General features: G+C 46.1%; 1 protein-coding gene across 13 annotated transcripts in view; it reads left to right on the forward strand.

Moving 5' to 3' along the window:
- ASAP1 (ArfGAP with SH3 domain, ankyrin repeat and PH domain 1) overlaps window positions 1-27360 on the forward strand; it is a 370853-nt gene that overhangs the window by 35270 nt on the left and 308223 nt on the right. For 3 of the 13 annotated variants that reach the window (XM_089898514.1, XM_089898518.1, XM_089898519.1), the window contains exon 1: window positions 6540-6738. The exons of 9 other annotated variants lie outside the window; for them this stretch is intronic. In XM_089898514.1, the coding sequence (XP_089754640.1) occupies window positions 6680-6738 (59 nt within the window). In that variant the 5' untranslated portion in view covers window positions 6540-6679. Of the gene's footprint in view, window positions 1-6539; window positions 6739-27360 lie in introns of those variants that run through there. One more of the 13 variants, XM_089898513.1, reaches the window with a different exon arrangement.

Genomic DNA, 27360 nt, shown 5'->3' on the forward strand with positions numbered 1-27360 from the left:
CCCCAAGTAGCCGTGTGACCAAATGGTACATCATTTTTGTGGGCCTCGGTTTTCTTATCTGTAACATGCAGACAGTCACAATTCCTCGCAGGGTTGTGTTGAGGATTGAATGCGATAATGAATGTATTATACATAGGATGAGTCTGGCACCTAGAAAGTGATCAGTAGGGGGCACTGTTATTATTATTGTTGCTCTTGTTATTTGTGCTGTAGGAGTTCAGAAACGGACAGGTTGTTGGGCTGGGAAAGTTGGAGAAAGCTTTTTAAAAAAAAATTTTTTTTATTGGAATATAGTTGATTTACAATGTTATGTTAGTTTCAGGTGTACAACATAGTGAATCAGTTATACATATACATATATCCACTCTTTTTAAGATTCTTTTCCCATATAACCATTACAGAGTATTGAGTAGAGTTCCCTGTGCTATACAGTAGGTCATTATTAGTTATCTATTTTATATATAGTAGTGTGTATATATCAATCCCAATTTATCCCTCCCCTGCCCTTACCCCTTGGAAACCGTAAGTTTGTTTTTTACATCTGTGACTCTATTTCTATTTTGTAGGTAAGTTTATTTGTACCCTTTTTTAAGATTTTGCATATAAACGATATAGTATGGTATTTGTCTTCCTCTGTCTGACTTACTTCACTCAGCATACAGTCTCTAGGTCCATTCATGTTGCTGCAAATTGCATTATTTCATTTTTTCTTTTTTATGGCTGAGTAATATTCCATTGTATATGTACCACATCTTCTTTATCCATTCCTCTGTCGATGGACATTTAGGTTGCTTCCATGTCCTAGCTATTGTAAATAGTGCTGCAATGAACATTGGGTGCATGTGTCTTTTTGAATTATGGTTTTCTCCGGATATATGCCCAGGAGTGGGATTGCTAGGTCAGATTGTAGCTCTTTTTTTAGTTTTTTAAGGGACCTCCATACTGTTCTCCATAGTGGTTGTACCAATTTACATTCCCACCAACAGTGTAAGAGGGTTCTGTTTTCTGGAGAAAGCTTCTTGAAAGAGAAGGCACTTCGAGTGGGGCTAGACAAGCTAAGCTTCTAGTAGACAAGAGGAAGTTTTGCCGAAATATGTATTCAGGCTTTTTTCTTTAGGTCTCTGGTTTTCTAACTACAGCTTCTACAGAACAGGAAAGAATCACATCAGTAAATAGGAAAAGTATTTGCTGTGATGTTATGGGAACAAAGAAAACTGTCCAAGCCGTAGGCAGCTGCTGGTGACTCAAGAGTTCATAACATCCTCTATAAAAGGATACGAATCCCAGCATCCGCGAAGTCACTTCTGTTGAATAAAACTCAACACCTGTTTGGTGACCGGCAATAAAGAAGGGCTGATGTACTAAATGATTTATGTCCCTATTCTTGCATGGCACACAGGAATTGCTTTCTGGAATGACATACCGTAAGTCACAGAATAGAATTTCAATGGAAAAAGCAGAAACATGGGTGGATAAAAATTGCGATGTTTGATGATAATGAGTTCTGGTTCACTCTAGCAGGTACTTGCTTTAAATCTTCCATCACTGGTGGCAGGGGGAAATGAGAGGTTATAGAGAAGAGCAAGGGGGTTGGTAGTGCACATTCACTCCTCTGATGTGTATTTATTGAACGTCTAGTTATAGATGATGTGTGTTCCCTGCCCGTATCTTTGAGCCCACCCTGGAAGGCACTGTAGGTGGTGCCTGTTCCCAGGGAGGACTTCCTGCATCTCTGTCTGAGGCCATACCCTGGCTGTGCGTGGTCAGTGAGGCATGGGAGTGGGTGCATAAATGCCCCAGCTTCCTTACCCCAGGGTGGCAATTCGAAGGTGTGTTCCCATCTCTCAGAGGGTCCCCACTGAGGTTGTGCCCCAGGTGCCTAAGTGGTAACCTGCATGACCTCATGACAAGTTCCCTAACCTCTGAGTTTCAGATTCTTGTAGGATGGTTGTGTGGATTAAACAAGACGATAGTTTTACTACCACCATTACTAGTTACTGTTTTGCTCAGTGCTTGAACTACATTATCTAACTAATTCTTAGTGACTGTATGAGGTAGGTACTTTATCCCAATTTTAAAGGCGACGAAACTGAAGTATGAAAGGATAAATAACTCACCAAAGAGCCATAATCTGAGTTCTAACCCAGATGCATTTGTTCTAAGGAGACAACTTTTAATTATAAGCCAAACTGTTAGAGTACAAGGTCTAGCAAGGAAGCTGCTATTATTATTATCAGCAAGTGCCCAGCATGCAGTTGGTGCTCCTTTTATTTGTGCAGTGAAAAAAATAATGAATGTCAATAAAAAAAGCAAAGAAAGAAAGAAAAAAAAAAACAGAAAAGTGAGCACCAGGCCTTGAATGGAGGCAGAATTCTAGATCAATAAATATTTGTGATTAAATGAAAAAAACAAAACAAAACAAATGGGAATTCCCTGGCGGTCCAGTGGTTAGGACTCGGCGCTTTCACTGCCGTGGCCTCAGGTTCAATTCCTGGTCAGGGAACTAAGATCCCATAAGCTGTGAGGTGCCGCCAAAAAAAAAAAATGAATGAATGAATGTGAGTTCCTCGAGATTATAAATGTTTTTTGTTGTTGGCTCTGTCTTCCCTGCATATGATAAGTCCAAGACAAATATTCCTTGAATGAATGATTGAATGAATGAATGCAAAGTGAAATTTTTTTTTTAAGTTACTGGTAGTTCCCTGGTTCTAAGAAAATCATGTTAATTGAAATGCATTATTTATTTGGCTTTTATAAGAACCGGTTCCAGAAAGGACATAGCTTTAAAATCCTAACAGTATTTATCTGTAGGGGATGGGATACTAAAATATTTTATTTTCATGCCTTACTATTTTTCGTGATGGACCTGGATTACTTTCATAACTGGAAAGGAAGAATCTCTGTTTGAAAAACAAAAATCAGTTTCAAAGCATAAACGGTTTCAAAGCAGTGTGGGTACAGCACTGACATGTACGTGGATGCTGTCCTAATTCACGTGAGTTCAGAGTCGAGGAAGCAGGGTGTGAACTGACTTTGGTGTCACACCTCACACAGCAGTTTCACACACCATCTCTGGGGGTTCACGCCAGTCTAGTGACGTAGGTCAGGCTAAGATAGTGATCTCATTTCACAAACAAGGGACCCAACAGCCGAAGAGGCTCACCGACCAGGATACCCTGTCCCTGCAGCCCCTCGTGAAGACCCATTGAAGGAAGTGGGACAAGGGTGGAAGTGGATTGGGGTACCAGGGACTCATGTGATAGCTGTCTCCGAGCATCTTCGAGTTATTTTAAGGAGAGGAGCCAGACAACCTGGGTTGGAATCCCAGTTCTGCCACACACTGTCCTGGACACACTAGTTCGTATCTCTGAGCATCGATGTTCTCATCTGTAAAGCTGGCCCAGTGTCTTCTTGTGAGGGTCAGATTGGCAACAAGTAGGTGTGTTTTCTGCAAGAGGTGGCTTTGCTGATTGTCGTCACATCTGCCCTGTCTGTGTGCAAGGCTTTCATTTTTCCCAACTGTGTTGATACTCATTGGTGTCCGTAAATTAGCGTTCCCATGTGTATGCGTCAGGTTTTGCCAAGTAACAAAAACCTGAGAATTGCGGCGGCCTGCTTGATGGCAGGTGTTTATTTTCATGTTCATGGGTCGTGGGTCAGTTGTGGTTTGGCTGATCTAGGTTGGGCTTGGCTGGCTCAGGCTGAACTACAGGTTTGGTTCAGATCTGCTCCACGTGTCTTTATTGCGGGGTCCAGGCTGAAAGGCAGCAGCTGAAAGGGGCTAGGGAGACATAACTCCTCTCATGACACATCACAGGAGGGCAAGGGATAGACTTGGGACCGGCATAGGGTCATTTCCATCCGAATTCCATTGTAAAGAAGTCAGTGGTCCAGTCCAGAATCCAATGCTGCATGGAAAGAACTACCACCCGCTATAGTAGGAAGGACTACAAAGACACATGACCAAGGGCAGGGATGTATAATTCAAATTCAGGTTGAGAGTGAAGAATAGGAGCAGTGATCCAGTCTATATACACTGTCTTAGCTGTGTGCTCGGGTGAAGCAAGGAGAGCAAAGGAAAGGCAAGGTGAGGTGTGGGCTGGGAGAGGCATCGCTTATTTATGCCAGTGACGGGGTCTTGTTTTTCATGTACGTAGAGTGTGTAAAGTTGCAATCAGGAGGTGAATGTTACGGGGAAATCACAGTCTGTGATTCTGGAGGAGGGCATATGTTTTTGCTTATGCTGGTACCACCCTGTCTTGATGATTCCAGCTTTGTAGTAGGTTTTGAAATTGGGAAATGTGTGTCCTCCACATCATTTTGGCTATCTGAGTTCACTGCATTTCCATATCAATTTTAGGATAAGACTGTCAATTCCCCATCTAACTGAAATGTGTGATTCAAAGTTCGGGCAGATTCAGTCAATCCCCGTTGGCATCTAAGGTTGAAGAAGGTGGTTTGATCACTTATCCAACAAATGTTGATTAATATTGTGCTGGACACCATTGTGTGGTTGGTGCTGGGGATATGAGAAAATCCAAACACAGTCTTTGTATCACATGGCTTATTATCAAATCAAATCAACATATGTTTATCGGTCTTCACATGAATGAATGCATAGTTAAAGACAGATAAGTTCTGTAGTCTAATCTAGAGGAGTAGGAAGAGTTTCCCTGAGGAAGTAAGATTTAAAGAAGTATAGGAGTTAGCTAGCCAAAGTGAGAGAGGAAGCCTTACAGGCAGAGGGAACAGCATGGGCAAAGGACCTGGGGCAGAAGGACTGTGGAAAGTTGCAGGATCTGAAAGAAGGTCATGTGGTTGCAACAGTGAGCTGGGGTGGACAAGATGAGGTCAGAGAGGAGGGGGGCAAGAGTCAGACTGTGTTCAATCATTTTTATCTGGAAGCACTGAGAAACCATTTAAGAATGTTAAGCTAGAGGTGGAGGGATGACACAGATTTGAGTTTTAAAAGTTTTATTCTGCATATTAACCAGTCGTATTTGGGTCTGGATTTTTTAAAACAAAAAACTTAAAAAGCATTTTTAACGTTTATGAGGCTATTAGAAATTTGAACATTGGATATTTGGTGATATCAAAGAATGATCATCTTTTTAGGTGTGGTAATGGTGTTGCTGTTATATTTTTGTAAAAGACCTTATATAGCGATACATGCTGCACTATTTTTTTTTATAAATTTATTTTATGTATTTTATTTTTGGCTGCGTTGGGTCTTTGTTGCTGTGCGCGGGCTTTCTCGAGTTGCGGTGAGTGGGGGCTACTCTTTGTTGCGGTGCACGGGCTTCTCACTGCTGTGCCTTCTCTTGTTGCGGAGCACGGGCTCTAGGCGCATGGGCTTCAGTAGTTGTGGCTTGCAGACTCTAGAGCACAGGCTCAGTAGTTGTGGCTCGTGGACTCTAGAGCGCAGGCTCAGTAGTTGTGGCCCACGGGCTTAGTTGCTCCGTGGCATGTGGGATCTTCCCGGACCAGGGCACAAACCTACGTCCCCTGCATTGGCAGGTGGATTCTTAACCACTGCACCACCAGGGAAGCCCCTGTGCTGTGCTATTAATGACTGAAATAAGACGTCTGGAATTTGCTTCTAAAAACTAACATGGGGAGGGGGAGGGATTAGGGAGTGGATGGGGTAGGACTGATTATGAGTTGATGGTGATTGGGGCTGGGAATCTTTGTGTTTGTGTCTGTACAGAATTCTGCATAATAAAACATAAAAAAAGAAAAAGATTGTTCTGGCTTCAGTGTAGGGGAGCAGATTTCAGAGGGAGAAATGGTGATGAGGGGAGACCAATTAGGTGATAGTTGTAGTAGCCCAGGTGAGAATGATGGAGGCTTGATCCAGGGCTGTGTCAGTGGAGATGGAGAGAGAGAGACAGGTTGAGAGATATTTAGGTTCGAGACACGTGATTTAGGGATGGGGAGATGGTGTGTCAAGTGTGTCCCTAGGTTTCTGGCCGCAGATGGAGGTACCACTCTGAACTTGGGGAAGGACCCAGCAGGTCCCTTGGCTTCTCTTGTTTTCACACCCCCACTTCTGTTTCACCTCCATCCAAAAATATTGAAGCTGTTCCCTTATGTAAAACCTTTAATCCCAGACTTCCTGTGCTCTGTGCACTCAGCAATTAATTAAGCTTTGGTATGCATGAATTAATTAAAATCCTCTCTCTGGTTCAGAGGGGCTGTCCTGAAATATGTAGATTCATATATATCTACCTTCTTCCTGGGGCTGATTCCCTTGGCTGGGGGAACTCCTCTGCTTCCCCATGGGCACACAGCTATGGCTGTCTGTCTGTCCTACCTGTCAGCACAATTTAATTTCATGTTTAGGAGCTCAGGTTTAGAGATGTTAATGACTTGTAAATTGCTCTCCAACATAGAGCTAGAAATAGAAAGGCAAGAAGGATTCCTGAGCACTTGCACAGATTTACTGATGGAGATGTCAGCCCCAAAGTGGATTGCTGAAATAGTGGTTTCCCCACTGTTTTCCTTCCCATTCCTGGACAGCCACTGCGGTGTAAGAACATTCCTAACAGGGGTGCTGGCTTCCACATGAAATCACGTGTTGGTCTGAGACAATGTCTTCTGCCCAGTCCTGCTGGATGACTCTTGTCACCTTTTTTCCTACCTCCCCATCCAGGTAATTTTCTGATGTGACGGCTGAGACATGAGATCTTCAGCCTCCAGGCTCTCCAGTTTTTCATCAAGAGATTCACTATGGAATCGGTGAGTGGTCTTAGCCCATCCTGTCCAGAGAGCCCAGCCTGGGAAATGTGGAGGGATTCTTTTGGGGAGGTTGAAATGCAAAAGTTGATCAGACTTAAGCACTAGAATCTGACAGAGACACCATGGGTGTGGATATTAGTGGTGAACAGATCTTTGGCATTTGTAGAGCTGAAGACTTTTTGAAGTGTTTCCTGTCACATTACCTATCATCTGTGTGCAGAGGGAAAGGTGGTGGGGTGGTGGTATGAGAATGAAGTAAGGAATGATAACAAAAACAACACTGCCAACAAGAATAGATCCTATTTTAGCTGAGTGACTCTTTAAAGACATTACTTCATTCATTCCGCCCAACAATCCTACCAGGAAGGGCTTACCACATTCATTTTACAGATAGAGAACTTGCCCAACTGGATTTGAAACCAGTTTTTCCTGATTCCAGGTCTGCTGCCTTTTTCCTCTTGCATTGTTGCTTCTTGGTAGAGGTGTGATTTGTCCCATTTTGCAGCTGGGAATACTGGGGCCTGGCATAGGCGCACATGATAGAGTCTAAGGCATCTGACCTCAGTGGGTGGAGATTTGTGTTAGTGGATGATAAAAAACTGGACTGGACAGGAAGCGCCATGAAAACTAGGCAGAGAAAACTCTCAAGAGTCCAAGGATCTTAAAGTTGCCAGGGTGACTTGACACAGGGTCCACCTGCTATGACTGGTTTTTCCCAGAAGTCAGCTTAGTGGTGGAAAGATTGTGGGTGCTGGAGGGGTGGTTGAATTCTTACTCCACCAGCAACTTTCTGTGTGACCTCAGGCAAGTCATTAACCTTCTCTGTTCTGTTTTCTTATCTATGGAATTGGAGTAATAATAGTTATGTTTCAGGTTTTCGTGCAGATTAGAAAAAAAGGTGTACAATAAAGTGTCTTGCATAAAATAGGGACATAAAATATTATAATTATTCCAGTTTTTAAAATGAAAGTAATTTTTAGGATAATTAGTTAAGGAAGAGTGTCCTGAATGGGTAGGAGAGGTGAGAGGCTAGAGGCAGGGAGGCCAACCTGAGAGGCTTTGATGTGACCCAGACATGAGTTGATAGGGGACTGTTACCATCTTCCAGGATAAATGAGACTCTGCCTGCTTATCTTCATAGTTTGATGATTACAGGGTTACCCAAGTCATGTTTTATTTTGTTTTGTTTTATAAATCAAGAATCCAACACGAAAGTGACATTAGTTTTGCAGTTGTCTTTTTAGGTGATATTGTTACTAAACCAAACTTGGGTCTGCTCGCCTGACAGGCATCAAGGTCAATCTACTGGCACCAGGTTGTAGTGAAGGAAAGTACAGCGTTTATTACAGGGTACCAAGCAAGAAGAATGGGCAGCTCATGCTCAAGAGATCTGAATTCTCCAGTGGTTTCCAGGGAAGGGTTTTTAAAGACAGTGTGAGGGAGAGGGTCACAGGGTGAGTGATCAGCTTGTGCACAATTCTCTGATTGGTTGTGGTGAGGTAATGGAGATGTTTCAGGAATCTCAAATCACCAGCCTTTTGGTTCCCACCAGTCTGGTGTCTATGTGTTGGTCTATGATCAGCGTGCAGTTAACTTCCTCTACATGGTGGGGGTTTTAGAATCTGCAAAACAGCTGAAGGATATGACTCAAGATATTACCTATAGCCCCAAGAAGGAACTAAAGGTCCTTGATGTTGTTTTATGTCTAAATTGTTATTATTTTGTCTTGCTTCACTGCTTTCTTTTCATTTTGCATTTTCTCACTTCTCTGGTTAAATTCGTTCTTTGGAACTTGGGGAAGGCCTAGGGGGCTAAAGCTTTTCTAGAAACAAGAGGCGGGGAACACGGGGGTGGGGGTGTCTGTCCCTGGGAAGGTCCTTCAGGGTCCTCCTCAGTTTCAATATTAATTACAATTGCAACAGCAGTGCATTATTTAGGATTAGGTTTTGCTATGAATGATGTAGAATCTAAAAGAACATTGGCTTAAACAGAAGGTAGAAGTATATTTCTCTCTTGCTTTGAACCCAAGGTGGTACAGGGCTGCTGCAGCAACTGTGAGAGACCCAGACTTTTCCTCTCTTGTTTTTCTGCCATGTGGACCTCCTTTCCCCCAGGGTCACCTCATGGTCCATTGTGAGTGCTTCTGCACCAGCCATCACATCTACCAGCAGAAAGAAGGGAAGAAGAAAGGCAGGCCCTTTCTTTTAAGGGTATCTGCTTCTGGGTGTCACACTTGCTGCTTCTGCTTATGTTCTGTTGGCCAGAATTTAGTCCTCTGCCTACATTTAACTGCAAGGAAGGCTGGGAAATGTGATCTTTCTTGTGTAAGACCACGTGCTTACCAAAATTGAGGATTATTGTGATTGAAAAAGGAGAGAACAAAAAACAACAACAAAAAAGAAGAGAACAGATATTGGAGGACAAATCTTTCTTTGCCATGCAAATAGTTACTGAAAGATTGCTATTAAGAGGGTAGGCTCAGTGGCCAGACTGCTGGTACTGTATTAGAATCTTGAATTCAGGACTCTATAGCTACATGACCTTGGGAAATCTACTAACTTCTGTGCCTCAGTTTCTTTATCTGTAAAATCCTATTTTATACATTCTCGTAAGGGTTGCTTTGAACATTAGATGAGTTAAGGTAAAGCACTTGGACCAGTACCTGGAACGTCATAAGTGCTATGTAAGTGTTAGCTATTACTATAACTACTGCCTCTACTATTAGTAATACTACTTCTATTACCACTATTACTACTTCTATTGTTACCATTACTGCTACTTCTACTATTACAGCTACTGCTTCTACTGTTGCTTTCATGCCTCTCCTTCTCCTGTTACTTCTGCTGCTGCTGGTGCTGTCACTACTACTACTCCTATTACTAACACTATTACTGCTCTATGACTGTTGTTGCCAGGTACCGCATATACATGTATAAAATTTTATACTCATAGCAAGGTAAGTATTATTTTCCCCATATGAAGATAAGAGAGAGCACAGTAACTTGCCAGATGGCATGCAGCTGGCAGGATAGTGGTTTACCTTTGGGTGGGTCAGGGGATAGTGGCCAGAAGGGAGCATGAAGCAGCTTCTGAGGTTCTGCAGATGCTCTGGGTGCTGGTTGCATGGGTGTCAAAATTCCTTGAATGGTACATTTATGACATAGGCAATTTTATGTGTTTATATTATATTTCAATTAAAACACATCATGGAGCAGGTAGGTGGTAGAACATGAACGAAACTACACCTGATTCTAAAGCCCGCGCTCTCTTACTATAACGTAAGGCCCAACACCTTTATCTCTTTTCACTTATTTGTTTGTTTGTTGGCTCTTTCATAACATGTATTGATCAATTGCTTATTACTTATGTGCCAAGAACTGGGCCAGGTTGCTTGGGATACAAAGGTACGAGCAGCACACACAGCCCTATCCTCATGGGTCTTTCTGTCTAGAGGAAAAGGAAAGATAAATGTCATACAGGTAGCCAGCTACTGGGTCAGGCTCAGCGTGGGATGCTCTGGGGCCACAGGAGGGACACATAAACTGATCCAGCCATGCAGGTCTGATAAAATAATGTCCATCTCACTGATGCCCGTCTCAACCAACTCCTCTGGTAGGGCGGATGGTCCCCACATCCATGGGTAAGCTGACCGCATCAGGGCTACATCAAAACACATAAATAAGTTCTTTGCCTTCTCTGCTAACAGGCCTGAGAAGGGGTCAGCTTTTCTTTTCCTTGTTTGTCACTGTGACAGTTGTGACCTCCAGCTGGGTGTCCTGTGGAGCAGACAAGCGCTGAGCTTTGGAGTTCAGTAGACAAGAGAGAAAACACACGGGAGCAGAGGCTCTCTAAACGTATCGGGACATGAGTCCAGGGACCCCTTACTTTGTTCATTTATATATTATGTATCTTCGTTCATAATAAAAATGAAGGAATAAAATCATACCCCACAACAGTGCAGTTGCCATCCCTGGAAAAGTTCAAGTCCAGAGGAATAAAGAACAAGATGTTCCCTTTTTTCACCTCAAATACCACCAGGATGGCAGGGGCAGCAAATGGCAGTGCAGTTGAATTCTGAGCCAGCAGTGGAAATCAGTTGCCCTTATTTTCAGGGGTTTTCTCCATCCGTAGAAATGAACTGACCATAACTTTAGACCCTCCTAAGCCACGCCCGGAGAAACCCCTTTGACTCCCTCTCCCTGCCTTTGCCTTTGCAAAGGTCACTGCAGACTCCCTATCCTTCTTATGCTGTGGGCTGTCAGCCCAAATTGAATTTCCCTGAGCCCAGCTGATGTCCCTTTTTGGCCGCAGGGCAGGTGTCAGAGGCTGAATGCAGCACAGGGACAGGAAATGTGTCCCCGGAGCTGAACACAGAAGCGTTGACCTCTGAACTCGGAGCTGCATTTCTGACATTGTTGGAAGGGTTGGAAAGCCTTATGATTTCTGGATGTGAAAGAAAAGGAAATGTGTTTTAGAAAAACAATGTTCAAGTTCAAGTTTATGTAAAAGAAAAAGAAATGTGTTTTAGAACAATATTCAGTTGTTTAGAACAACAATATTCAAGGGGGGAGGTGAATTATATTCAAAGGGCTGTGAAAGCCCTTTCAATGTAATTGAGGCTGTTTGAAACTCAACAGCTTATTCCATGGCCTCAGTTAGATGCATAAAGGAAAGAAATTACCTACCTAGACCGAGAATTGGGAAATTATGATCCTGGTCTTGTTTCCTTCCCTCCCACCTTCCCTTCATTTTTTTCCTTCCCTCCTTCCAAATTTACTACGAAGCTGCTGTGTGCCACACCCTATGCTGAGTCCTGAGGAAATAGATGAATAGGACTCATCGCAAAGCCTTCCTGAGCTTATCATTTATTCATTTAAAAACATTTATTCATTCTACAAACATTTATTGAGTACCTAATTTGCTCTGGTCTGTTAGTAGAGATAAAAGACGTAGTTCCTTCTCATCCTGAGTTTGTACTTTATTAATTTTTTCACTTGCTCACTCAGCAAACACTCTGTGAGCGTCTCCTGTGAGCCAGGGACTGCGCCAGTGGCTGGGATTCCAAGATAAGCAAAATATAGCTTCTGTCTTGATGGAGCTAAAAGACCATACAACATTGTATTCATCTCCTAGGGCTGCCGTAACAGAGTACCACAAACCTGGTGGCTCAAAACAGTAGAAATGTGTCGTCTCACAATTCTGGAGGCTGGAAGTCCAAACCCAGGGTATCGGCAGGGTACTAAAGCCTGTAGGGGAAAATCCTTCCTTGCCTCTTCCTAGCTTCTGGGGTTTGCTGGCAATCTTTGATGTTTGTTGCCTAGCAGCTGCATTGCTTCGGCCTCTGCCTGCGTTGTCCCATGTCCTTCTCTCTCTGTGTCTCTCTTCCTCTCTCTTACAAGGGCACCAGTCTTCTTGGAATAAGGGCCCACCCTACTCCAGTATGATCTCATCTTTAATTTACATCTTAATTACATCTACAAAGATCCTATTTCCAAATAAACTCATATTCATGGGTACACTGGACTAGGACATCAGCATTTTGGGGGGGACACAATTCAACCCATAACGAATATATATATAACCATGTAAAGCGCCTACAAGGGCACTGGGTGTGGGTGGATCCTGGGTAAGAATAATTGACCTCCTTCTTCCACTTTCTGTCTGCATCTAAGGGGACTAGGCCTTTAGGGCAGGAACCCTGTGTTGCTCCGAGTGAGTGTTTCTGGATTATTTTGCCTGGGAGGTGAGACATTGTGCACTTACAGGGAGAGTCTTGTGTGGTGCAAGTTGATGGGCAGGGTTCATTCCCACTACTCTTGTTTTTGTTTCATGGGGTTGCCGTTGAGTCTGGGTGAACACCTGCCTTGATCAGGAGGCCCGGACTGGTGGTTAGAGCTGTGGGTTCCTATCCTGCCTCTGCTCTTGCTGGTCCTGTGAGCCTGGGTCCACGTCTTCCCTGTTCTCTGCCTCAGGCGCCTCACTGTACCTCCCCCAGGGGTCTTGTGTGGACCAGGTGGGGTTAGATGTATAAAGCGTTCGCGAGAGCTCCCGGCCCTCGGTAAGTGTTCCGTGTGAGTTGGTGGCAGTTAGGCCAGGGCACGTAAAACGTCCCCGGGAGAGGGGCTTACCCAGCTCATTCAGCACAGTCCCCTCAATAAAGACTGTTGTTCAGTGTTTAATGCCAGTCACCATCAGAACATTTTTTCCATAATCTTTCCTAAAGACGGTTTTCTGAAATATAGAAAACACTCTTAGCGCAAAGACATCCACTGCAGCATTGTTTAAAATGGTAAACAGTGGCAGACAAGACAAAAAGCTGCCTTACAATGAGGAATGAGTTAACAAATTAGGGCAAAATGATTTAAAAAAAAATAGGGTAAAACAGTGAAAAGCAATGATGTAGCCATTAATAAGAAAATTATGGTCACTTTTTAAAGGTTATGAGAATGCTCATGATATAAATGTCATGTAAAAAAAAAAAAGTTTTGGACTTCCCTGGTGGCGCAGTGGTTGAGAATCCGCCTGCCAATGCAGGGGACACGGGTTCGAGCCCTGGTCTGGGAAGATCCCACATGCCACGGAGCAACTAAGCCCGTGCACCACAGCTACCAAGCCTGCGCTCTAGAGCCCGCGAGCCACAACTACTGAGCCTGCGGGCGACAACTACTGAGACCCGCGTGCCTAGAGCCCGTGCTCTGCAACAAAGAGAGGCCACCACAGTGAGAGGCCTGCGCACTGCAATGAAGAGTAGCCCCTGCTCTCGCAACTAGAGAAAGCCCGTAAGCAGCGACAAAGAACCAATGCAGCCAAAAATAAATAAATAAATAAATTTTAAAAAAATAGAAAGTTTTATTTTTGAGGAAGTGACTGCATTTCCCTGTGCCTCAGTTTCCTTATCTTTAAAATGGAGACAATAACAGTACCTTCTATAGAAATAGGATCGAGAATTAAATGAGATGATACATGGGAAGCACGTGATCAGCACCTGGCACATATGAGGTGCTCACTAAATGCTAATTGTTGTTATTATTTATCATTTGGTCTAAATTATGTACAAAATAGTCATAGAAAAATATTTAGAATAAACAACACAGATGAAACACACATTTTCCATTTTGAATGTCTTATTCAAAGGACTTCATTCTGTGAGTCACTCAGCAAACATTGAGCCTCTCTGTCAAGCACTGTTAGCCCGCAGAGCAGGAGGTTTCAGTGTAGGAGAGGGCATCAGAATCCCATTTGAGGGCTTTTAAAAAAACACAAGATGCCTGGAGATGCTGATTTAATCGATGTGTGGTGGGTTCCAGGCATCCACAGTCTTAAAAAAAAAATTCCACAAATGACTTAGATTCTCAGGCACAGTCACTCCCCTGAAGAAGCTTGCAAACCAGATGAGAAGATGGGAACCGCAGCGTAATATAAGGAGAATATAAGTGCTCTAGACTGGGGCTCTTGACTCTGGGTCCCATGCAGAACTCTGTAATATTAAAGATCCCCTTGACTCTACCCCCAGGTGAATGGAATCAGACTCTCCAGGAGGTTCTTTTTTTTTTTTTTTTGGCTGTGTCACGGAGCATGCAGGATGCAGGACCAGGGATCGAACCCTTGCCCCCTGCATTGGAAGGGTGGAGTCTTAACCGCTGGACCACCAGGGAAGTCCCCCTCCAGGAGGTTCTGATGATCAGCTAGATGGAGTGTATGCAGCTCCCTCCTCCTGTCCCCAGCCCCTTCCTACCCAAGATGCAACAGCATAGGCTGAGAATCAGTTTTCCCAAAGCCATTTTCTCAAAGCCATGAGGCTGATATATTTCCTCTGGTTGGTACCAGTGAATGCTTTTTAGAAAATTAGTTGTTTATGTATTTTAAAATTAAAACATTTTAAAATGTTTTAATTGTGCTAAAATATACATAAACATAAAATGTACTATCTTAATGATTATTAAGTGTATAGTTCATTGGTATTAAGTATATTCCCATTGTTGTGCAATCATCACCACCGTCCATCTCCAGAACTCTTTTCATCTTGCAAAACTAAAACTTTGTACCCACTAAATAACAGCCCCCCCCTTTTCCTGCCTTCCTCCAGCCCCTGGCAACCACCATTCTACTTGCTGTTTCTATGAATTTGACTACTCTAGGTATCTCACATAAGTGAATTATACAGTATTTGTCATTTTGTGACTAGCTTCTTTCACTTAGCATAATATCCTCAGGATTCATCCATGTTGTAGCATGTGTCAGAATTTCCTTCCTTTTTAAGGCTGGATAATATTCCATTGTATGGATATATACCACATTTTGCTTATCCATTCATCCATTGATGGATACGTAGGTTGCTTCCATCTGTTGACTATTATGAACAATACTTAGGTTGCTTCCATCTGTTGACTATTATGAACATGCTATGAAATGGGTGTACAGATATGTCAAGACCCTGCTTGGTGTCTTTTGGGTGATGGAATTCTACCCAGAGGTGGAATTGCTGGATCATAATGGTAATTCTATATTTAATTTTTTGAGGAACCACCATACTGTTTCCCACAGTGACTGTACCATTTTACATTCCCATCAACAGTGCACAAGGGTTTCTATTTCTTCACATCTTTGCCAACACTTATAATTTTCTATTTTTGTAATAGTAGCCATCCTAATGGATGTGCTAGTGAAGGCTTTTAGCTGGAACACATCACTGTCAGCTTCATATTTCATTTATGTTGTGTGGGCTAATTAAGCAATTCCCAAGCATTTATTTAAGCTCTAGGCACTGAGAATAACGGACCTAAATAATACATGGATGGCTCCTGCCTTCAAGCTCTAGGAGTGGGTCAGGGGAAATAGATGTATGACAAGTAATTTTGTCCAATAAGATACATCCTTAGGGAGCATATTATACATGGAATACAGTTTAAAATGGTAGGAGATGTTGACTGAGTTTAGTGCCTCAGTGTCAACACACGAGATACATCATTCGAGCAGACCTAGAGGCCTAAGCTTGGGCTGTCCAACAGAACTTTCAGGATCGCCCAGCAGAACTTTCTGTAATGGTGGAAATGCTCTGTCTGGTGTCTGCTAGCTACATGTGGCCGTTGAGCACCTGCAATGTGCCTGGTACAACTGAGAAATTGAAGTTTTAAAGTTTATTTAATCTTAATGAATTTTCATTTAAATTGAAATTAGCCAGAAGTGGCCAGTGGCTAGTGGGTTGGGCAGTAGAGTTAATGGAGAGCGTCTGACATGATTCTCAAACTTGAATACTCACGTATTCAAGGGATCTTGAATACTCACGTATTCAAGGGATCTTGAATCCCCAGGATCACCTGGGGATCTAGTTCTAAAGCAGATTCTCAGGGGACTTCCCTGGTGGTCCAATGGGTAACACTCCATGCTCCCAATGCAGGGGGCGCAAGTTCGATTCCTGGTCAGGGAACTAGATCCCACACTCATGCTGCAACCAGGAGACTGCATGCCGCAGGGAAGATCCCGCATGCTGCAACTAAGACCCAGAGCAGTCTAAATAAATAAATAAATAAATAATAAAATAAAAAAGCAGATTCTTAGGCCCTCCCCCTTGTGTTGTGGTCCCTAAAGTGTGTAGTGGGGCAAGGAGTCTGTGTTTGTTTATTTTGTTTTTGTTTTTGCGTTACGCGGACCTCTCACTGTCGTGGCCTCTCCCGTTGCGGAGCACAGGCTCCGGACGCGCAGGCTCAGCGGACATGGCTCACGGGCCCAGCCACTCCGTGGCATGTGGGATCTTCCCGGACCGGGGCACGAACCCGTGTCCCCTGCATCGACAGGCGGACTCTCAACCACTGCGCCACCAGGGAAGCCCGGAGTCTGTGCTTTAATAGCCACTGCAGGTGATTCTGATGCAGGTGCAGTTTGTGGTTTTCAGACTTTTGTATCAGAATATTTTCTTCAGATGAAAGCTTAAGAGAGCTCAGTGTAGAAAACAGACAAGAGCAGAGTTCTTTGTGGTTGAAGTAGGGCTGGGACCCAGGGCTCCATACATATAGGGGGGACATGCTGTATCCTCCCTGGGGGAGGTTTCTTGTAGCACAATTCATACAACCCGGATCTAGCCCAACCTTGTCATTGTATTAATCTGAAACCCTGTGAAATGCAGAGTAAGATTTGGTTTCTAATAACTGTAAGCATGCCAGAACCAATTTAAAACCAATAATTACCTCTGGAAATGCAAATTGAAGCAGAAGTACAATGCCTCAGCTTGGGCTGCTACAACAAAAGCACCGTGGACTGTGTGGTTTAAACAACAGACACTTATTTCTCACCATTCTGGAGGCTGGGAAGTCTAGGATCAGGGCGCTGGCAGATTCCATGTCCAGTGAGGGCCTGCTTCTTGGTTCATTGACGGCTGTCTTCCTCATGTCCTCACATAGTGGAAGGGGCAAGGGATCTCTCTGGGTTCTCTTTTATAAGGCACTAATACCATTCATGAGGGCACCACCATCATGACCTAATCACCTCCCAAAGACCCCACCTCCCGATACCATCATATTATGTGTTAGGATTTCAACACATGAATTTTGGGGAGACATAAACATTCAGCCCATAACACACAATTAGTGCGTTAATAGCCATTTTTCCCCTTGCATTGGACATCAACCACCCACCTGGGCATCACATGAGGGGTTGCAGAGCAGTGATTAAGAGGACAGCCCGAGTCTGACCTGGATGTGAATGCCAGCTCCACCCACCCCTAGAACTTAGTGATACTAGGCAGGTTTCTCCATCTGTAAAATGGGTATAACAATATCTACCCCATAGATAACACATGTAAATCCCAGCACCTGGCACTTAGCGTTAATTATTATAACAACAACAACTAACATTTCCTGAGCATTTAACATGAGCCAGTCACTTTACTCTTCTAAGAATTTGTTATTTATCACCTCATTTAATCCTTACAACAGCCTGTGAGGCAGGTACTATTGTAATTTCTGTGGTAAAGGCAAGCTGAAGCTCGTGGAGGTCTGGAAGGTTGAGGCCGTGATGCTGGTAAATGGCAGAAGTGGGATTCAATTGCAGGGAGCCTGGCCCTGGACCCCGGAATTTCCACTTTTCCACACTGCGTTATTATCCCTAGGTTCTAAGGAAAGCCTTTTTTTTCTTTTTTTGCGGCATGCGGGATCTTAGTTCCCCGACCAGGGGTAGAACCTGCGCCCCCTGAGTTGGAAGCGTGGAGTCTTAACCACTGGACCACCAGGGAAGTCCCAGGAAAGCCTTTTTAGATGAACCCTCCCCCACCCCACTTCCAGATCTCAGAGGTTCAGAATTATTCTCCAAGTCAACTCAGCTTCGAGGAGCTGCATTTGACCCAGCTGCCCACTCCCTCCCTCCAAAAACACTGTTTTCTTTTGGCTCCCAGGGCGCCAAGCTGCTTGGATTTGTCCTTGTGCTTTTGCCCTCTTCCTCTGTCTCTCAGTGGTGCACCCCTTACTCCAGCCAGTCTCGGAACGTTTTCAAAGACCGTCTGTATGCTGACTACTTCCAAATGATATCTCCAGCTGAGCCTGTCCTCTGAGTTCCAGACTTGAGTATCCCAAATGCCATACTCATGTTTCCGTTTGGAAGTCTAGCAGGCACCTCGAACTTGGGATATCCAACTTGGATTATTCTCCACATGCCTCCTGCATGAGAACTTGCTATGCCCCTGCTTAAAATGTATCTGTGGCCCCAATCCCCCCTGCCCATTTCACTTAGAATGAAATCCAGATTCCTTACCATGGCCCGCAAAGGCCAGCATGACCTAGCCTCTGCCTGCCCTGCGCTGTCCGCCCTCACCCCATGCCCTCAACAGACTTCAGCCACTGACCTCTTTCTGTTCTCACACTCAGCAAGCGCTGTCCGGTCTCAGGACTCAGATACATGTTGCTTTCCTGCCTGCAGGACCCCTCTCCCTGCACCTCCATCCCCCAAGCCCCTGCTCTTCGCAGGGGTGACAACTTCTTGTCCTGTAGCCTCAGCTAGCATACTACATCCTCAGACAGATCTTTCCTCATCACCCTACTCTCCCTGACTGCACCCTGTAGGTTTTCTTCCCAGCCCTTGTAAGAATCTGGAATTATTTATTTGTTCACAAATAGAGCCCGGCACATAGTAGATGCTCAATAAATACGTATTATTGTTGAATTCAAATCAGTGGCCCCTGTTAAGCCGATCATGAGCATAAAATGCCAGTGCTAGGCCTGTAATTTGTAGAATCCTGTCACAGGCGAGGTGGTACTCATATGTGTATACGAGTGATTGAAAATTGGATGGGACCTGGGCTTTTTTATGGACCTTGGTCTCTGTTTTCACATCTCTTCATGCTGGGCCATCCAAACTGTTAGGACTTACAAGGATAATCTTAAGAGAAACAGCAGCCTTGGATACCCAATGCATATTAAAGTTGATTTGATTTTGGTTGAAAATGGAAACTATGAGCTAATGCATTTTACAGATTTGAGCAGAGAACAATTTTCTCTGTTTAAAACAAAAAGCCTGAGATGTAGAACACTTTGTGTGGGTTATCGTAGTGCCAACAGCTCCTGAAAGGGGTTCTCTGCAAATATTTGGGGTTTGATGCTCATAAACAACCACACAGGTTTTCCTGAGAATCAATAACCGTGGCAACAACAGCATCGCTTCCAAAGTGAGAATGTGCTTGCCAAGCTGAAGCGCAGAGCGACTGCTTTGGCTGAGCCGCGAACCCGAAGATAGAGGTTTACAAAGTGACTGCAGACAGGTCATTAACAGGACTGGCTGCAGGGAACTCGCCCCGCTCTCCCTTGCCGCTGCCTCTTCAGCAGCCAGCAGCAAGATAATTGACTGCTAGATTCCCGAGCCACAGACCAGGCTCTCCATGTTGCAGCTTCCAGAAACACCTGTTCTACAACTGCCCGTCTGTCCACCCAGTAGGCACAGAGCTTATCTTCCCAGAAATGCTAGCAAAATCCCTGAATTGATTGCCACTGGTTCAGCTTGGGTCACTTGTCCCAATCACGGTGGACCACGTGATGGGATATTCAGAATGGACACGTGACCATCCCCAGAGCTGGGGAGAGGTCAGCACCATGGAAACCAAAGGACTGAGAGGTGGCCGCTGGGAGGCCAAAATGCCGAGGGCCGCCCCACTAAGCAAGTCACTGGAGGTAGGCGGAGCCAGTAGCCTAAGTTCAAACCACTCCTTTAGCGGGTCTTCTAGCGTCTTTGTTCTGCTTTGGCTCTTTTAATTTTTTTTTATTTAATTAATTTAATTAATTTATTTTTGGCTGCGCTGGGTCTTCATTGGTGCGCAGGGGCTTTCTCTAGTTGCGGTGAGCGGGGATTCTTAACCACTGTGCCACCAGGGAAGCCCTGCTTTGGCTCTTTTAAATGAACCTCAAGCACACGCTCCACCCCGACTTGCTTCTGGGATGGCTCCAGGCCATATTTGTCAGTTGGCCTCCTGTTTCTCGTCTCTACTCTTAGCAACTTTGTTCAGCTCATCCCACTGGATCAGAGACAGAGCTTGACTCCCAAACCCCTGCCTTTGACTGCTAACTTCCTCTGAAATGTGGGTCCAGGCCTCTGTCCTACCCCCAGATCCCACACCCTTTCCATGAGAGCAATCTCCGCCTGGCAGGCGGGAGTGTGATGGGTTGTGAGGCAGATCCAGGCGCAGACAGTGAGGGCTTCCAGGGCCGGCACCGTGACACAGCGGAGGCCCCTGCCTGCGGCTTCCTTGTCCTCGGGTAAGCGTACAGTCTCCCCAATGCCCCAGTCGGCCTGGCCCTGCTCCACTGCGTCTCTACCACTCACCTCTCCTTGTCTGCGCTCCAGCCAGACCTGAGTTCTGTTGGTTCCCCGAGGAAGTCTATCCCTGGGGCACTGGTCCCTTCTTCTCCTTTTTCCTTCTTAACTCCCACTCATCCAAGCCTCGGCCCAAAGGGCATTTCCCCAGGGAAGCCTTCCCTGACACCTCCTTGCAACTCAGCTAGCACCTGTCTATAACCTGTGTGTTCTGTGTGTGTGTGTAGGTATGTGTGTGCACGTGTGTGTGTGACCGTCTCGCTTTTACTCATGTCAGCCTCTGTCCTTCTCACTAGATTATCATTTCCAGGAGGGTGGGGACCATCCCAGTCTTGCTCACAACTATCCATAGCTTCCAGGACAGTGCAGAGCACATAATAGGCACTCAGTAAATGTTTGTTGAGTGAATGAATGACCGGGCAATGAGGAGCTATTGAAGGATGTGATGTGAGAGGATGACTTGCCCAGGTTCTTCAGATGGAAACGGACACCACTGTCTCTGAAGTCCACGCCTTCTGACTCCCTCCTCCGTCCGGCAGTGGGGTTCTCTGAGTAGCAGGAGAGGGAAAATGACAATTGGAACACAAAATGGCCAGGTCCTAAACGACTAGTGAGCTGACAGCTTTGATGTCACACCTAAGGTGTTGTCACCATCCCTTCCTTGGAGCGGTGCTGTCTCAGGTACAGAGGAGAAAGTGGTTTGCATGTTTATTTTAATTAGAGAAGACCGTCCCTGCTGGTATTGAGGTCATTCCATTTCACCTTGGAGTGCCCCACCTGGTTTGAGTCTTCCATCACTCTCGGACCCCATAATTTGGTGATAAATTGACTGATGGGGACCTGGGGGTGGCACGCATGGGACGCTGACTTTGCAAGTCATTAGCACATTTAATCTTAGAGGACTCTGGCACCCCCTTCACATGAGTTCAAAATAGAGTTCAGAGTGTGACCTGTATCACAAAGGGCAGTCTTCACCAGCAGGCGGCCAGGCCTGGAGAGGAGCCAGGAGAGCGGGGTCTCTCTGAGAAATACTGTTCTGTATCAGTTGGGCATCCTTCAGTGGCAAGCAGAGGAAAAGAGAAGTCCAAGGCTAGTGCCAGCTTTAGATGCTCCTGGACCCAGGGATGCCCCTGGGGTCGTTAGGACGCAGTCCCTTCGTCTGGTACAGTACAAACACATATAAACATTGAGACTCTCCCTTCTGACACTTCCTTGCTGTGTGACTTTGGGCAAAAACCACTAACCCCTCTGAGCCTCGGTTTCCTCCTGCACCGAGGATTAAAGGAGCCAGTTAATGAAAGCACTTAGCACAGTGCCTGGCTCTGCTCTCCTAATGGTTCGGGGCTCATAGCCTCCTGGCTACTCGTCCATTTAAAGAGAGTTTCTCTTTCCCCAAAGCAGTCAGGGATACGGACCTGGGTCTCAGGCTCCGTGCTGCAGGCACATGCTTCCCGTGGCTGGAGCTTGGGAAGCACCTCGGGGAAGAGGTCTGAGAAGTAGTGAGCAGCCTGCCTGCCAGACTGGGCAAGGATGGAGTGGAGTGGGGACCAGACTGAGGGTGTTATTTCCAGGTGGAAGATTGAATAAAGAGCCTTGCAGGCCCTTGTGTTGTGAAGGGGATACTAGTAGGAAGAGTGGCAATGAATGTGTGTCGGCCACATACGACAGGTCCACCGGCCCTTCCATGCCCTTGTGCCTTTGCACGTGCTCTTCCCCCTGCCAGGGGTGCCCTACGTACCCTTCACACTCCCCATTCATCTGCAAGAGCCAGCTCTTCTGTGGAGCCCTCCCCAGCCCTTTCCCCTACCATTAATTGCTTCTTCATTTTGGAACAAACATCTATGGGGTGATGGCCCTGTGTGCTGGAAACACAGAAGAGAATAAATCACAGGGTCTGTGTCCGAATTTAGTTTGATCCTTCGACTCCACTTTGTTTCTCCTCTATCTGAGCAGTTTGTTCATTTATTCAACAAATGTTTATGAAGCACCTTCTCTTTTGCCAGGCATTGCTCGGGGAGCTGTGGATTCAGCAGAGAGAGGAAGAGACAATAAAATCAATAAATACTATTAACAAACAAGATAATTTCTGATGGTGTATAGTTTAAGAAAATAAATAAGAGATCGGGAGCAGGTTGGGAGGAAGGACCCTGTGGAATGTGACATGAAGGATGACAAGGACCAGTGCAGGGCATTCCATGTGAGGGGGAATAGCATGTGAAAAGGCCCTGTGGTGGCATGTTCCAAAAATGACAGTAGGAAGCAAGGTGAGGTGTGGGGAAGGGGGGGCGGTTTGGAAAGTGAGGTCAGGGAGGTGGGCAGGGGCCGGGAGGGGTAAGACCTTGAGACTGTGTAAGGGGCTTAGATTTTATTCTCAGTGCCTTGGGAAGCCATCGTTGCGATTCCTTGTCCAGCCTGGAGCTGGTGCTTTTCATTTTCGCTCGAACACTGATGTGCAGTGTGGTGGCCACTAGTCACGTGCTGCTACCAAGCACTGGAAATGTGGCTGGTCTGAATTGAGATGCCCCAGAAGTACGAAATATACCAGTTTTCAAAGACTTTGTAGGGAAAAAAAGGATGCCAACTGCATCATTAATAATATTTCTATTGATTACATGTTGCATTGATAATATTTTGGATATATTGAGTTAAGTAATATTTATTATTAAAATGAATTTCACCTGTTTCTTTTTACTTCAGTGACCTAAAATTGAAAACTTTTTTTTTTTTTTTGGCTGTGCCACGTAGCTTGCAGGATCTTAGATACTTGACCAGGGATCGAACCTGGGCCCCCTGCAGTGGAAGCGAGGAGTCCTAACCACTGGACCGCCAGGAAATTACCTAAAATTTAAAACTACATGCAGTCCTATTGTATTAGATTATATTTCTATTGGACAGCACTGCCCTAGAAGCGCCTTCAGCCCTTGCTTTTACCTGCCTGGGTTATGATTACCTCTTGCCTTGTCCACGTTCCTCCTTGAGGGCTGACTGCCTCTGGTTGGTGGTCTTTTCCCCGGATGCCGTCTATAGGAGCAGCGTTGGTGCCCACCCCGTGGTCCCAGTCCCCTTGGCCCATACTGGTTCCCAGGTGCTGAGCGCCCAGGACTGCTTCTGGACCCGAGGTTTCTCTGCCTGCTCAGGCTGCATGTAGGTCAGGCCAGAAGTGCTGGGGGTTAACTCCCCAGGCAGCCCACAGCCAGTGAAGGAAAAGAGTTGGAGAATAAATGCCCCAGCTCCCTGCCTGCAGGTGCACAGTCTGAGGTGTGTCCCAGCCTCTCCCAGACATCCCCACTAGGGCTGGAGCCCGGTTGTCCCTGGCAGTAACCTCCTCTTTCATGCACCCTTATTGGCTTCCTTCCTGTCTCCGTCTTAGTTCCCCGTTCATCCCCCTGGGTTCGTTTCCTTAAATCCTTGTCTCAGACTCTGCTTCTGAGGGATCCCAGCCTGAGACCTGCGGTACCCAACACATAGGTGCTCAGTAGAAGGAAGAGGGGCATCATCTGTCCGGCACCCCACTGGGTGCAGCTGTTGGGGGTAGGATGCAGGTGGCAGGGGCACAGGCTTCCTGGCTAGTCTTCTCCAGCCCCTGGACTTCTGAGCCAGAGCGCTAAGAGCAAGGACATGGGCCAGGCGTGGGGCGTGGTGTCTGGCTGGTCCGAGTGCCTCTAGCGGCCACACCCAGAGGGACAGTTGAGTCAGCAAGGACAGAGCTGCCCAGATGCGTGCTGACCTATAGGAGGTCAGTCTGGCAGTGGGGCCCCGGCGTGGCTCGCAGCTGGAAGGGTGGTGGGAGTGTCCAGCACACGCCATGAAGCAGAGAGTTGATAGGCGTGATGTCTTTGTTTTCTAACACCACTTCTGACCCCAGGCAGCTTTCCAATTCTCCGGCAGAAACTGGGTGTCCAACAACTCAATTTTGACCCTATGTACCTGGAGTTAGCGCAGACCTCACAGGTTAAGGGCTCAGTCCCATAGGACGGCCCCCACTTCAGATGCCAGTTACAAGTCCCAGGGGCTACTTCTGATTGACCGGCTATAAGTTCGCAAGTTTCCACAACCTCCTCCTCGAGTTTTATAATTCCCTAGAATGACTCACTGAGCTCAGGAAAGCACTTTACTCCCTGTTACCAGTTTATTATAAAGGATGCAACTCAGGAAGAGCCAAATGGAAGAGATGCATAGGGCGAGGTGTGGAGGGCCGAGGGTGGGGGCAGGGTGCGGTGCACAAGCTTCCTTGCCCTCCCAAGGCTCACCTGGCACACTGATGTGTTCACCAACCCGGAAGCCCCGAATCCCGAAGTTCAGGGGTTTTTATGGAGGGTTCATTGCACAGGCATGATTGATCAACTCTTTGGCCATTGGTGATTGAGCCCTGTCCCCAGCCCCCAGCCCCTCCCTGGCGATCTTTCTGCGGACTGCCCTGAAGCTATATAGCCCCTTACCTGTGAGTCATCTCATTAGCACACAAAAGACACTCTTAGTACTCTGGATATCCCAAGGGCGGTAGGAGCTCTGTGCCAGGAACGGGGCAAAGACCAGACATATTTTTTGTGATACCACTGTGGGGATTAACTCGTGAGATCCCTTGGAAGACCGGTGACTGGTGACTTGCCTGGATCACGCTGTGTTCTATGTATTAAACGTGTATTGGAAGGAGGAAGGGAGGGAGGTGACAGATCTTGCTGTGTAGAACTGCTGCTGTGCATCCATTCTTCAACAAGCCTGCAAAGCACCTACTGTATGATCGTGCCATGTTCATTCAGGGCCAACATTGTAGCCAGATTGAACCTTCTCAGTTTCCAACCTGTTCGTGGCCACTGCCAGCTTAGAAGCTCTGACTTGCTTTTAGGACAAAGACCAACTCCTTGGCATGACATCCAAGGCTTTCTCCAGTGGCCTCTGCCTATCCGCTCTTATCCTGCCGGTCACACGTCCTTCACTCTCATTGCACTGAGCTGTTTGCACTGCCCCGCATCTGATGTGCGTGTCAGGCCTCCACGCACTTGTACCTGCTGTTCCGTCTGCCTGGAACATCCTTTGCCAGCCATCCTACCAGCTAACTTCTCCTTTGGGAGGCAGCTCGGCATCACCTCCTCCAGGCAGTCCTTCCAGATTCCCTCCTTACCATTGATTGCCCTGTTGCTTCTCTATATCCCCCGTATCTATTTATCCTAGAACTTCGGCCATTCAGCAGATACATATTGGGCACTTATGTTGAAGGGACTGTCCAGTTAACTAAGAGTCCCTGCTAGTGTCTGTCAGCGCTGATGAAGAGCCAGACAATGAACTAATCACCATACTTGTACTGTCTCGTTTAATCCTCACTTCTGCCCTATAGTAGGTAGGCACTAGTATTAACCCCATTTTTCAGAGGTGGAAACTGAGGATTAGAGAGATTAACAGAGACAGTGGTGGAACCAGAATGCACAACCCATCAGACCCCAGAGCTCTTGTACTTCCCTGGAAGACAATATTGTCTTTTCTTGTTCTGCAGTTGTCTGTTTACTCTGCCTCCCTGGATCAGTCCGGGTCCCAGCAGGAAGCAGATGGAACACTCAAAATAGGATAATTCGAGCAGAGTTTAATAAAAGACTCATTTGAGAAGTGTGGGCGAGGGGTAGGGAAACCGCAAGGGATGGCGGGGCCCTCCAGGCTCCGCTGAAGGTCTGAAGGGGCGAGGGAGGGGGTGTCTCTGGGAAGCAGAGCCGGAGAGGCTGTGCGCAGAGGGCCCTCATTAAGACAGCAGCTGGAAGGGCCGGAGCCTGGAGCGGAGGGGAGCACCCGCCTCCTCCATCCCACTGGCCTCCATCCCATTGGCCGAACCCAGCTGGAAGCCGGAGGGCCAAGGAGCTTTGAGATGTGTTCAGAACAGATCAGGCCCCTGGGGTCCGGCGCAGGACAGGAAGGGCATTGAGTGGGCCTGGTGGGCCACCTGCATCTCCGGATTAACTGTAGGCTTCTTGAGGGCTCTGCCCTGCCTGGCTCCTACTTAAACCTGTGGGGTCTCACGTCGAAGCCAGCAGGCTGGAGGTGCTCCACGTGTGTGTCCAATGAATGAATAATGAGTGACCAGTCTTTAGTAAAAAGGCTGCTTCCGCAGTGTCTGCTTGTCAATCACGTGTGGACTCAAGATTCTGAGGGTGTATTTGTGTGTCTGTCTGTCTGTGTCATCTTTGAAGTTTGCGGTGGGGAAGAGGATGGTCAAGTCCTTCCAATTCTGAAACATCTGATTCTTTTTTTTTTTTTTCCGGTACGCGGGCCTCTCACTGCTGTGGCCTCTCCCGTTGCGGAGCACAGGCTCCGGACGCGCAGGCCCAGGGGCCATGGCTCACGGGTCCAGCCGCTCCGCGGCATGCGGGAACTTCCCGGAACGGGGCATGAACCCGTGTCCCCTCAATCGGCAGGCAGACTCTCAACCACTGCGCCACCAGGGAAGCCCTTAAGTTCTTTTTTTAATTGAAGTATAGTTGATTTACACTATTGTGTTAGTTTCAGGTGTACAGCAAAGTGATTCATATATATATATATATATATATATATATGATTTTTTTTCATTATAAGTTATTACAAGATACTGAATATAGTTTCCTGTGCTACACAGTAAATCCTTGTTGTTTATTTTATATATAGCGGTGTGGATCTGTTAATCCTGTACTCCTAATTTATCCCTCCCCCACCCCTTTTCCTCTTTGGTAGCCAAGAGTTTGTTTTCTATGTCTCTGAGCCTGTTTCTGTTTTGTAAATAAGTTCATTTGTATCGTATTTTAGATTCTACATATAAGTGATATCGTATGATATTTGTCTGTCTCTGTCTGACTTACTTTACTTACTGTG

Source organism: Delphinapterus leucas, chromosome 17 (assembly GCF_059928025.1).
Source record: "Delphinapterus leucas isolate spDelLeu-1000000601 "Yukka" chromosome 17, BTC_Dleu_Yukka2, whole genome shotgun sequence".
NCBI lineage: Eukaryota > Metazoa > Chordata > Mammalia > Artiodactyla > Monodontidae > Delphinapterus > Delphinapterus leucas.